Source organism: Cervus canadensis, chromosome 30, assembly GCF_019320065.1.
Source record: "Cervus canadensis isolate Bull #8, Minnesota chromosome 30, ASM1932006v1, whole genome shotgun sequence".
In the NCBI taxonomy this organism is placed as follows: Eukaryota; Metazoa; Chordata; class Mammalia; order Artiodactyla; family Cervidae; genus Cervus; species Cervus canadensis.
In genome coordinates this window covers 14,184,478-14,197,964 of record NC_057415.1, presented here as the reverse complement: position 1 = coordinate 14,197,964, position 13,487 = coordinate 14,184,478, and the positions used below count along the sequence as shown (strand labels likewise).

General features: G+C 44.9%; 1 protein-coding gene across 7 annotated transcripts in view; it reads right to left on the bottom strand.

Annotated features, from left to right (window-relative positions):
* Window positions 1-2,360: 2,360 nt before the first annotated feature.
* Window positions 2,361-13,487, bottom strand: part of DAPK1 (death associated protein kinase 1) — a 203,747-nt gene continuing 192,620 nt past the window's right edge. For all 7 annotated transcript variants that reach the window (XM_043453306.1, XM_043453301.1, XM_043453304.1 and 4 more), the window contains 6 exons: window positions 13,074-13,271; window positions 11,855-11,993; window positions 10,528-10,648; window positions 7,786-7,974; window positions 3,661-4,889; window positions 2,361-3,198 (listed from right to left, as the gene is read on the bottom strand). In XM_043453306.1, the coding sequence (XP_043309241.1) occupies window positions 3,165-3,198; window positions 3,661-4,889; window positions 7,786-7,974; window positions 10,528-10,648; window positions 11,855-11,993; window positions 13,074-13,271 (1,910 nt within the window). In that variant the 3' untranslated portion in view covers window positions 2,361-3,164. The remainder of the gene's footprint in view (window positions 3,199-3,660; window positions 4,890-7,785; window positions 7,975-10,527; window positions 10,649-11,854; window positions 11,994-13,073; window positions 13,272-13,487) is intronic.

Here is a 13,487-nt window from a genome sequence, read left to right as displayed (position 1 = left end):
GGCAGCCTAGTAGTTAGGATTTCGAAATTTCACTGTCAGAATTCAATCCCTGGTCAGGAAACTGAATTCCTGTAAGCTGAGTGTGGCCAAAAAAATAAAAGGAGGATCTATTCCTCTAAGGCAACTGTGATTTCAATTTCAGTGCCATCCTTTTGACACATATCTATATGTAGCTTTAAATTTTACTCCATTAAAATTTATTTTCTCCCTATAAAAGTAAATCATGTTTACTAAGGACAATTTAGGCAAAACAGAAATGAATTCTACCACCACCACCACAGAAAAACATCAACCACACCATTGTAGTATTTTCCTTCCAGTTTTTTTTCTTTGCTCCTTTTTTTTTTTTTTTTAAAGAAGCTTTGAGGTTTTACTAAAGATGGGTTTTGTCACTTAGAGTTTTTGTCACTTACAGCTATCAGTTCAGTTCAGTCGCTCAGTCGTGTCCGACTCTTTGAGACCCCGTGAATCGCAGCATGCCAGGCCTCCCTGTCCATCACCAACTCCTGGAATTTAGTAAAACTCATGCCCATCGAGTCGGTGATGCCATCCAGCCATCTCATCCTCTGTCATCCCCTTCTCCTCCTGCCCCCAACCCCTCCCAGCATCAGGGTCTTTTCCAGTGAGTCAACTCTTCGCATGAGGTAGCCAAAGTATTGGAGTGTCAGCTTTAGCATCAGTCCGTCCAATGAACACCCAGGACTGATCTCCCCTAGGATGGACTGGTTGGATCTCCTTGCAGTCCAAGGGACTCTCAAGAGTCTTCTCCAACACCACAGTTCAAAAGCATCAATTTTTCGGCACTCAGCATTCTTCACAGTCCAACTCTCACATCCATGCATGACCACTGGAAAAACCATAGCCTTGACTAGACGGACCTTTGTTGGCAAAGTAATGTTTCTACTTTTTAATAAGCTATCTAGGTTGGTCACAACTTTCCTTCCAGGGAGTAAGCATCTTTTAATTTCATGGCTGCAGTCACCATTTGCAGTGATTTTGGAGCCCCCCCAAAATAAAGTCTGACACTGTTTCTACTGTCTCCCCATCTATTTCCCATGAGGTGATGGGACCAGATGCCCTGATCTTAGTTTTCTGAATGTTAAGCTTTAAGCCAACTTTTCCACTCTCCTCTTTCACTTTCATCAAGAAGCTTTTCAGTTCCTCTTCACTCTCTGCCGTAAGGGTGTTGTCATCTGCATATCTGAGGTTATTGATATTTCTCCCAGCAATCTTGATTCCAGCTTGTGCTTCTTCCAGCCCAGCGTTTCTCATGATGTACTCTGCATATCAGTTAAATAAGCAGGGTGACAATATACAGCCTTGACGTACTCCTTTTCCTATTTGGAACCAGTCTGTCGTTCCATGTCCAGTTCTAACTGTTGCTTCCTGACCTGCATACAGGTTTCTCAAGAGGCAGGTCAAGGGGTCTGGTATTCCTATCTCTTTCAAAATTTTCCACAGTTTATTGTGATCCACACAGTCGAAGACTTTGGCACAGTCAATAAAGCAGAAAGAGATGTTTTTCTGGAACTCTCTTGCTTTTTCGATGATCCAGTAGATATTGGCAATTTGATCTCTGGTTCCTCTGCCTTTTCTAAAACCAGCTTGAATATATCTGGAAGTATTGAATATCTGGAAGTTCACGTATTGCTGAAGCCTGGCTTGGAGAATTTTGAGCATTACTTTACTAGCGTGTGAGATGAGTGCAGTTGTGCGGTAGTTTGAGCATTCTTTGGGATTGCCTTTCTTAGGGACTGGAATGAAAACTGACCTTTCCAGTCCTGTGGCCACTGCTGAGTTTTCCAAATTTGCTGGCATATTGAGTGCAGCACTTTCACAGCATCATCTTTCAGGATTTGAAATAGCTCAACTGGAATTCCATCACATCCACTAGCTTTGTTCATAGTGATGCTTTCATGCAGGACAAAACCTGATGGCTTTTTGGGGCAGTGTGGTCTCTAAGTAAAGGCAGGCAGGTATGTATCTTTTGTAGCAAGTTTTCTGTTGCTCCCATAGAACACTAGTCTCTCCACCTTTGTACAGAAATAGAAAGCTTCCTGGTCCCCATAGCTGAGAACTAAATGATACAATTTGGTTTTGGGGCTCACCCAAGGAAGTGGAAAGAGCTTCTTTTCTTTAAAGCAAAAACACAGGTGACATCATCCAAGCTCTTTCTGCTTTTCCACACCATTCCCAACTTCAGTAATAATTAAGCACCTAATAAACTGCTGTTGATTTCTAGCCCTAAGAGTTTAGGTTCAATCAGGTTTAATCACTTTCTGGACTGGCTGGTCCCACGAGGGTACTGATAAATGAAAACATGACAAAAAGAATCCTTCTTGAATTAAAGACCAACAAGCTAATGCAACAAGCAACAGTTTATTTATTAAAAAAAAAAAAAAAGGAAAAGAAAAAAGAACAAAAAAGAAAACTTTTTTTTTTACTACATCTTAAAGATTAAGTAAAAATACCTGTATTAATATATATGTATATACATATTGCATATATATATATACATATGATATAATATTAAAATTACATGCTTCTCAGGACAGAAGAATTAGGACATGTTCCCTTATTTCAATTTAAAACTCCATCACAATTCAAAATCAGTGCAAGAAAACTTGCTTCCTTTATTTTCTTTTTGAGACTTCAAGTACAGGAAGTTTTCAAACCAGGATCTAAATGTGGAGAACCATCTGCTATGCACATGACAACAAACTGCCACGAATCATGAGTCGGGGTCTTCTGAATTCTCACACAGGTCTTGGCTCCCTGTGACCGTGTCAACCTTCTACCTGAGACGACAGGGGATGAAGAAGCAAGACAGCCTGCAGGTTCCACGTGAACGTTCACACTGACGTTGAAACAAAAGCAAACACGAACATGTCTTGTAGTAACAACACTGGCCATGAAATTGCTCTAGAGGAGGTTTTCTTTCTCCCCTTTCCTTGCCAAAGGAAACACAAAAGTTTCCAAAAAAAGAAAAAAAAAACAAAATACAAAAAACCAAAAAACCCTCGGGTGAAGCACCTCTGGCGATGATCAGCATACAGCAAGAGACAGAGAGGGAGTGTTTCTTTCTCGACAGCTTCGGGCTGACTTGGATGATTTCAAACACACCCTCTTCTGCAAAAGGCACTCACATATTGTCTGTTTATAAATCATACAGTGGGATTCCTTACATGGGAGTTTTTCCTACAAATATAAAAGAGATAAGCTGAGGACATGGTATAACAAAGAAAAGAGTATAAGAAATACACATCTTGGATAAATGTGCGCTTTTTTTTTTTAAAAGGACATTTAATATAATAGTTTAAAAAAATTTCATTGAAAAGTTAGGAATTCCAGTAAAATTATCATTAAGAAGCAAGGTACTAGAGGATGAGAGGTGGAGGGTGGCTAGCTTTTCAAATGGCCAAAGGTTTAAAGGATAGGGTCTGCTCTTGAACTAGAAAGACCATTCATTCACACACCAGGGAATGTGTGAGAGGAGGGAGGTAGTGGCAGAGAAGCAGGTGAAGCGGGGAGGGAGGGGGCGTCCTTCAGGATGTGGGCGTAGGAAGGAACGCGCCAGAATCTCTGGTGGGAAAGATGGGCTGTGTCCCCCTTGCCCCTGCAGTTGGGAGAGACCCTGCCCAAGCCGAAGGCTGCCCTCACCGGGACACGACCGAGCTAATGGAATTGTGAGATGCGCCACTGTTGCAGCTTGAGGCGTAGGCCTCCTGGCCGTTGCCGTCGAGGTTGATTTTGAACACAGAGGACGCCTTCAGCAGGAAGTCCGCTGCGTCCCGACGCCCCAGCTCCCGCAGTTTGGACATGAGGATGCCGACAGTGCTCTCGGGGTAGGAAGTCCATTCCCGGAGCAGGGCGTGGGCTGGGCTCGGGAGGAACTCCTTGGGAGACCCGTGATTGGTGTTGTACTTGGCCACAAGGTCGGGGAGGCCCAAGTTCATGGCAAGGAGGCACCAGTCCTTCCCCATGGGGTCGGGTGGGTCCAGCAGGCGGCTGAGTTTCCTCCGGGTCAGGAGGTTCAGATCTGACGCGTGGATGTCCATGCCCAGGCTGGCCTGCGAGTAGACATCGTGACAGCCGAAGCACATGATGCTGCTGAAGCTCTCCTTGTACCCACCCATAGTGTTGGTCAGCGAGGTCTCCTTGAGGGTCTGCGCCCGGAAGAAATCCCGTGGCTGGTAGATCATGACGGGCTCGTGATGCTCTCGCAGCTGCTGGGGGCTCAGGTAGTGCTTCACCGTCAGCAGCCCGGGCAGTGTGGTGGCCATGACGTTCTCGATGGTGCTGCACACCGAGTCCAGCAGGAAGCAGCACTTGATCTTCTCCGTCTCCAGTCCACGCACCTGCACCTCTATGCCCTGGCCGTGGTTGACCAGGAGCACCAGCAGCTCGGCCCCGCGGTTGGCGATCTTGCAGCCGTTCACCCACAGGCGAATGTCCGCGTCTCCCTCGGCGCTCTGCTGGTGGATCCACCGGCATAGGTTCACCTGCACTTTGTGGAAGATGCCGCACGGGAAGGGGGTGAGGTGCTCCACCGGGACGACGCGCACTCCGCCGTAGACCCGCACCTCGTCCTCCTCGTCCGTCCAGGAGCGGTGCAGGTTGTCAGTCTTGATCAGGGCGGGGATGTCCACCATGGTCCCGCTGCTCAGGTCCCGCGCGCAGATGTCCATGGCATCCAGGATCTGCAGCAGCTCCTCCACGTCGCTGTCGGGCACCAGGCGCTGGACGTCCTCCATGGTGTAGCGGCCGCGGTAATGGTGCAGGGCCCGTGGGGTCTCCACAGAGAGCAGCTTCCCCAGAACGTTGGTGCACAGCCAGCGGGGATCCAGGAGCAGCACGTCCTGGACGGTTTCGCTCTGCATGATGTTGATCTGTCCGAGGGGACAACGGGAAGTCACGCATTAGGAATATAAAGGACCAGATAACCCAGCTGCTCAAACCACTAATGGGCCTGAGCAGGGATGAAATCTGTGCAGATGCTGTAAGGAACGACCCAGGACATTCGCATGGAGGGGTCTCAAAATCAATACTGAACCAAGAAATACCATTTGGCAATGCCATAAAGGAGATTCTGAAAAGACTACCTTTGACTCTTATTATAAAAGGCCAATGCAATAAAAGAGAGAGGGAGAGACAGAAGCCCAATGGGTGATTTTTGACTGGATTCTGAATCCCAAAATAAATACACAAATGAATAAAATTAGCTGTAAAAGAAAATACTGGGACAAGTGGCAAATACTTCAACGAGGACTATAAATTCAACCATAGGATTATATCAACGTTATGTTTCCAGGATATGATAATCAAATATATTATGGTTATGTGGGAGAATGTCCTCCTTAGCAGATGTGAGCTAAATTATTTAGAGGTGAAAGGTCATGATGTTTGCAAAGCAAATACATAAACAGAGGAGAGACAAAGTAAATTTAGCAAAGCGTAAACAGCTAGTTAAATTAGGTTTGGAGGATATGAGGATTCATCCTACTATTCTTCCAACTTCTCTGAAGGCTTGAAATTTTTCAAAAAAGATTCAGAATGTTAACATTAGGCTGTTCTGGAAAGATATGCCACCACAGTGGTTGGCCCTGGAGGGGCAAGGGAGGAATGAGGCGAGAGGTGATGGCAAAGGGGACTTCAGCTTTTCCTGTCATATTCATTTCTTTAAAAGGCAGAAGTTAGAAAGAATAAAAAAAATGACACACACATACACACAAATAGAAGCAACTTTCTCCTTTTTGGCACTTACCCCTCCTTCCCTGCCTCTCTGTCCTGGGTTAGTTCTACAAAGATCAGTGATCTCACATGGAGGCTGAGATGTGTTTGCACTGGGGGTACTTTTCTCCCCATGAAAAGTGAAAGAGAGTGTTAGTTACTCAGTCATGTCCAACTCTTTGCGACCCCATAGACTATATCCTCTGTCCTTGGAATTCTCCAGGCAAGAATACTGGAGTGGGTAGCCATTTCCTTCTCCAGAGGATCTTCCTGACCCAGGGATCAACCCAGGTCTCCTGGGTTGCAGGCAGATTCTTTACTATCTGAGCCACCAGAGAAGCCCCACTTTTCTCCCTGTAGTCTAAGTCTTTGAGATGCCCTTTGTTCAAACTTGAGACATTTCTGGAATGTAGAGCAGTATCTTTTAGTTTTTAATAAGACATTTGGTAGAATGGGCTTCCCTGATACCTCAGTTGGTAAAGAATCCGCCCACAATACAGGAGACCCTGGTTCAATTCCTGGGTCGGGAAGATCCACTGGAGAAGGGATAGGTTACCCACTTCAGTATTCTGACCTAGAGAATTCCATGGACTATCCATGGGGTCGCAAAAAGTTGGACACAACTGAGCGGCTTTCACTTTCACTTTGGTAGAATGCTGTCTGCAATTCAGTCTCAGATATAACTATCTCCTCAGGGTCACAGAAGACAGACAGATACACTGTGCCTTATTGGAGGCCACTAAGGAGACAGATGACTGAGTGCAGTGTGTGATCCTGAGCCAGAAGAAGACAGAACAACTGATGAAATCTGAGTAAGATCCTTAGATTATTTCCTAGAGACCAGAACAGTACTGGAGAGGGGCTGGCAGCCAGTCAGAGTGCGGCTGCCTGATTCAGATTTCCCTTCTTTTCTTTCTACCTTTATTTACTTATTAAAGTCTCAAGAGCAGGGAGAGATGAATTGCCAAATCTCCATGATCTGGAAAGTTGCTGATCAAATGCCAGAAGACAAGAGAATACTTTATTAAGAAGAGTGAGCTTATTATTTTTGTTAAAATATATACATTTATATCTAGCACTATAAGGTAAGTTTTGGTCCTTCATTTTTCCCATCCTTGGAGGCAATCATTTAAAGTACCGCTGGAGGGGCTAGTAGATTTAGCCTGTAGTTTCATGGGGATTCAAAGACTGACACAATCACTGCTTGAGGCTCTAGTATTTTAGGATCACTGGCTTCTTGATTTAATTAGAATTTCAAGCCTATAAAATCCATGGCCAAGGGCCTAATGTGGCCCCTGAGAATGGGGAGGCAAACTTCTTGTTTGTAAATTCTCCGAACTGCTTCTGGTTTTTCACGTTCAGAACTGTTCTTCTTGGTCCAGACTAGCTTATACTGTCTCCTGATTTCACAAGATGGACGCATGTGAAGGCTACGCCCTCTTTAGTGGGACAGGCAGCATATGAAGTAATTAGAACAGACTTCTCAAACTACATCCCAGTGCTGAATGTAACACAACCAGAAACAGAGATTTCTATTTCTTGATCATTTCTGGGGACCACTGCTTGCTACATCTTACTGTCTCCAGATGTCATCTCCATGAGGACACATCACTGCCATTTCTTGACTGTCTGTGAACCCACTAGGTCTGTGTGTAGCTGACACACCTCATGGAGATCAGTCATCCGAGCTGCAGGAATCACAGCTAAGCACCAGGGGCTATGGGGAGAGGGAGGAGAGGCCCAATCACCCAGTGTCGTGGGAATTCTGCCCTCAAACTAAGAGAAGCCAGAAAATCAACCAACCAAAGCAAAGAAAAAAAAAGAAAAACAAAAAAAAAAACAAAAAAACCACCACAACAATAACAAATGAACTGCGCTTTTAAGGTGAACAGGAGAGCAGAGGCTCGCAGTTTAGGAAATCACCCGAGCCTTCCTGTGAGGCATCATGGGCAGCGCGCAGTTGCCACTCTGCCCCTCCAGCTCATCCCACCTTCAGATGCTGGAAGTGCATCCTGGGGGGCTCCTCCCAGATCCCCGCCAGGCTGGAGCTCTCACCTCGCCAGCACTGTGGAGCTGCTGGGCGATGCGCCGGAGGTCCGCCTCGCTGGCCAGGGGGTTCAACTGGTCCTGTACGTCGTACACGAACTGCTGCAGTGACATCAGCTGGTTGGGGCCGTTGAGCTTCCTCCAGGAGGGCAAAGTGGAGATGATTTTTTCACATAGGTGAGTCATTGGAGGGCAGACCTAGAACATGCAGGATGGGCAGGTCAAGGTACTGCTGTGGGGACTCACGGAGAGCTGGGATTAAAAATGATGCTGCTCACATCTGCACTGCTGCATGGAATTATTTGGGTGCACTCAGTGTTTTTTTGGCTAAGTACTGGGGCAGTTTTTTTTTTTTTTTTAATTTGAACAACACTAATAGCTTTATTTAACAAACATTGAATGACTACTATGTGCAAAGCACTGTGTTAGGTGCCTGGGGCAGTTCTTTTTTTCAGACTTGCCTTTAAGCAGAATCTATTTCACAGATCTACAAGTTTACAGAGGCTTTCACTTCTGCTCATGTTAAACAGATGGTGAGGCTTTGCAATAATGGTTCTGGAACTGTGGACTCAGTGATCTAAGGTGCACCAACTTCTGATGTCCCCCCACCCCCTTGGAGTGAGGGTTTCAGCCAGGGGATGACCACTTTATGAACAAAAAGACAGGAAAAGAGAGTTAAGTTTCATTATATCAACATTAGATGGGTTTTTACCAGTAAATTAGGTATCGGTGAGGATTACTGTTGAGATGTGCATGCGTGCTAAGTCACTTCAGTCGTGTTTGACTCTGTGTGACCCTATGAACTGCAGCCTGCCAGGCTCGTCTGTCCATGGGATTCTCCAGGCCAGAATACTGGAGTGGGTTGCATGCCCACCTCCAGGGGATCTTCCCGACCCAGGGATCGAACCTGTGTCTTTATGTCTCCTACATTGGCAGGTGGATCTTTACCATTAGAGCCAATTTGATTAATTCTTGGTAATGGGCTTGTAATGAGCTTTTCATCTCTTAACTTGGTTAAATAAACCAGTCTATGTTACAGACTCATATAATCAACACACCTTCCTAATTAAACCTCCCACAAGCCATACACTGCACTGCATCATTTGTTAGGCAGTCCCTTCTGCAATCATTTTTATGCCTCCTAAATTTAACAACGTTCCTAGGGCTAAAAGCAGTGGGTTTGGTGAGTTCCATCTGCCTGATTTCAGGAGCTATGGGGTGCAGGGACGTGGAGCAGATATATGCAACACCTCAGCTCAAAACCCTGCAGGGAGCACAGGCCCTTGTCCTACCTGGTGGGCAGGCGCTGAGCCCTTCACAGACCGCTCTTCCTGATCGCCACCCACTGGGTTCTGTGACCAGGTTCTCTGAGGCCCTCCAGGCTTACTCCCTGCCCACTGAGTGCTGTAGTGTGGCCCCTTTCAGAAAGTTAGGGTCAGGCTTCATGAGAGAGGAAAGAGTTCCTGAAAATTCCCAAAGCACATCTGGAACTGGAGCCTGGTGTTGTAAACAGGTCACTTCCACCAGGTAAACAGTAAGCTATAACTGAAGATGGCCTCTACCAGGCAGGGGGATAAGAGCCGTATCCTTGTTACACTGGAGCTTAGAAGAAGAAACAGTCCCTGGAGCACTTTTTTTTTTTTTAGCATTTTCCATTGGAACATTTGCTCATTTCAGAGAGCTTTTTGAATATTATGGATAGTAATCTTTCATATGCCAGAAGCATTGAGAATATTTTTTTTCCCCAGTCCATGTCACCTTTTAACTTCATTTATGGAATTTATTTGCCAGAAAAATCTTTTTAAACTTTTATGTTGTCCAATGTATTTGAACAAAATATTGGTGTATTTTCTTTGAAAACTTCTGAGGTTCTCTGTCTTGGTTTAAAAGTTTTCTTGAACACTCTCGAGGTATTTTAAAAATAAATTCTCTTGCATTTCCATTCAAGATACTGCTTTTTACATTTAAAAGCTTTAATCTGCCTACAGTTTATTTTGGGGTTGCGTAGTGAGTAGGAGTTCAACCTTATTTCCTTTCAGGCAAATAGCCAGTTGTGCCAGGTCATTTATTAAATTTCCCCATTAAATTTAAATAACATCTCTGTTTTCTATTAAATTTCTGCAGATGTTCTGAACTATTTCTACCCTCACCAATCTATTCCATTTATTTACTGATTGCAGGGCCTTTATGTTCACTTATTCTTCTATTGAAATGTTAAGACAAAAACCCCATGTCCTCAATCCCATTCAGATGCTAATGAGAACTGTACAAAGTTTATATAACTCCGGAAAATGAAACACTTCCTAAGATCTTGCCATCTAAGAACACCATCTCATTCCATTTGGTCATCTATTATTTCTTCAGTGAATTTTGTTGGTGACTGTTTTTCCACTTTTCTGCATTTCTGAAATATTTCACAATATGTTTACTCACTTTTGAATTGCTTTTGTAATTTTTAGGAAGCAATTTTACTCTTAAACAAACCACTAAAACTCAGAATTTCATACACTCTAAGGTAGTCTGTTTTGCCCATAACAACTCTTCATCTCGAGGTCATCTCCTCATTTCTTTACTCTTCCTCACCCTAGAACAACAGGATGAAAATGTGGCCATGTAGACACCTTGTACTGGGTCCCGTGAAAACCGGACCAAACCATGAGAACCATACAAAGAGGCACAAAGAGGTCCAACTCCCTGGTCACTGCATGGTCTGGTTGAAGGTTGGGTCCAGCCCTCCCCAGGTATACTCACCGAAACAATCTGGCTCCGTATTTCTTGCAGGTGATTTCGAAGTACCTTCATGTCCTTAGACCCAGAAGCCCCGGCATCCAGAACAAAGAGCTTATTTGAAATGTGAAGATCGTTCCCAAACCTAGGGGAAGAGCAGTGGCCTCCTGAGAGTGATGCAGTCTCCCCAGGTGTTTCCACAGAGGGCCAGGCTCCTGCTGGCCCAAAGAGCTGGGGGGTGGGGGGGCGGGCAAGGAAGGGCTGGTGGCCTTGCGGAGACACACCCCCACCTGCTGTTGGCTGGACTCTGTAATGTCACCCTGGTGTGGAGGCCTGGGGACACCGCCCGCTCTAGGTGCAGACAGGTGCCCCAGGTTCCACAAAACTGGGGAACACAGCTTCCCTCGACACAGGAAAGGGGAGGCCTAATGAACTCACTTGACCAGGCAGGAGAGGAGATACTGTGGAAGCTGATGGAGTAAGAACAGAGGGATGAGTATGCAACAACACCTTAGATCTAAGGTGTTAGTAGATCACCGGAAACTGTCACAACATTGTTAACCGGCTACACTCCAGAAGAAAAAGTATTAGTTCAGAAAAAAAGTTCAGAAAAAAAGTATTAGTAGAAGCCCAACTTTTCATATCAGGAAGATAATAGGTAAGTGTGCGTTGATAAACCAAGAAATCAAATTACTAGCATATTAAATAGAGCTGCAGGTTCAAAATTTTGGGGGGGGATAGACATTAAGTAAAAATAGATACTTTTACACTGTGATTCTAAGCACATCCACATTTCTAAGTGAAACAAAAAAGTTTTCGAAGAATACTTGACATAAAACGCATTCCGATATTTTCTATCATGTTCCTCTCGCCTACATTGTACCGCAGGCCTCTGAAAGGAAGTTTAGATCCACTAGCAGGTTGCAACTTACATTTTATGAAATACTGATTGATGTCTTCATACACAAAACAGATAAATATGTGAGGTGACTGATATGTTAATTAATGAGATGGAGAGAATCCTTTCACATTGTGTAGATATATACATTGAATCACCACTTTGTATAGTTTAAATAGCTTACAATTTCACTTGTCAATTACACCTCAGTGAAGCTGGAAAAAAAAATGCAGAAAACAACTAAAAAGAGTTACCTCTGGGCAGTAGTACTCCAAGGCTGCTGATTTTTATCCTGTGCCTTTTACTTCTGTTTAATTTGTTATTATGTGTATTGGTGGCTTTGGTAACAATAAAAATTTCGGCCAAGCCAAAGAGACCTTTCAGTTCTTTCATTCCTCTCTCTAGGTCACCTGATTTCGGCTGCATTACCTGAAGATACAGCAACCACATTACCTGTTCCTGATCTCTTTCAGCAACGAGGTATCTTTGTCATATCCAAACTCGCCTCCAGCTGGACGAGGAAGGTTCACGATGTCAGCATGGGTGGCCACCAGGACAACTCGGAGTGGGTTCTTCAGCTTGCCGCCAAAGGCTGAGGGCAGAAAGTGAGCCATTTCACACCTGCCCAGGTGTGGAGAGCAAACCTCCACCCTGCCCAGGTGAGGTGGGGTGCTCGGTCTGGGCCGCCTTGCTAGGTGGATGAGACTGGTACATTTTGCCTGCAGAGTTGCAAACCTGTGCCTGCTGATCGGAGTGACCTATCAGGTCACTAGAAGGTCTAGGCCTGGCCAAACATGGAATGAGCCTATTTCCTGGGCCTCAAGGAAGGCTGCTCAGAAGTGGACCAGAAGCGACCACAGAGCATGACGCAGATTCTCAGATCTTCCTCCAAGTAGGCCTTATTTGCATGGTGAGGGGAGATCTAGCTTCTGGCTGGGGGATGCTCTTTCCAAGACCAGAGCCAGCTGCTGAATGCAGCACAGCACAGAAATGGCTCAGAAGGGAAACTCCTGCAGTTCACATCAGCAGAGAGCCTCTCTCTTACGGCAGTGTTTAAAATGAAAACGTGAAGGAGGCGGCAAAAGTGGAGGTACCCTGAAGGGAATCAGCCCAATTTATTTTGCTGTTACATGCTTTTCAGGAAAAGAATTGACTGCTGAGTTTTACATTTCACCAGCGAAGGCTGCTTCTTTTTTTTGTATGAAAAGGACAAAATAAGTCTGTCCATGCTGTCTTTTCCTCTAGGAATAAGGCTAAGATACTACATTCAGTTAACATGGTTCCCTTTCTTTCATTTTTGATGGATGAAGGGGAGCTTGTTCTGTTTATTAACTACATGCCCGTTAGGTAAAGGCACAGCAGCTGTCAGATGAGGTGTCCCACTATGCACCTAACAAAAGTGACCACAGCTCTGAAATACAGAAAGGAAGTCAGAAATGACTCTCAAGGAATTGTTCAGAACTGAGTCTTTGTGGCAGAAATATGCAGTCATGAAACAACTCCTTGCAGAACAAAACCAACAGCTGAGCCTTAGGAAGCTTCCCGAGTGGAGATCTCCTGATAGGAAGGAGGAATAAGGGTGGCTTACTGGCCACAAGCTGCCAGATCTGGGCGTGAGCGGGAAGCAAGGTCAGGAGGAAGGGCCATCTGCCCCTCCGGCGTCACAACTCACCTATTGGTTCTTCCACGGGGACAAGAGACTTCAGGAAACTAAGCCAGAAAATCACTTGATTCAGCTGAATCTCATAGGGCTCTTCTAGACTGAAAACGATGACATGGATGGACGTGGGATCGTTTGCAGCAAAATAGTCATAACAGCAGAAGTAGACAGGATTTCCAGAGAACTCCCATACACTGAAGTCACCAATGCCTACAGAGAAAAAGGAAAAGAAACATTAACAATCGTGAAACGCCACCAAATTTCAATCACAATTTTTCTTAGCACTTCAGGGATTATGAATAGGGACAGTGACATTCACCGCATTCATCTGTTTATTTATGCATCTACTTAAGTATAGATCTACATATGGAATATTTACATATCCCTATATTTTCTGTCCGTGTCTGTTTCTATACCCACACCTTT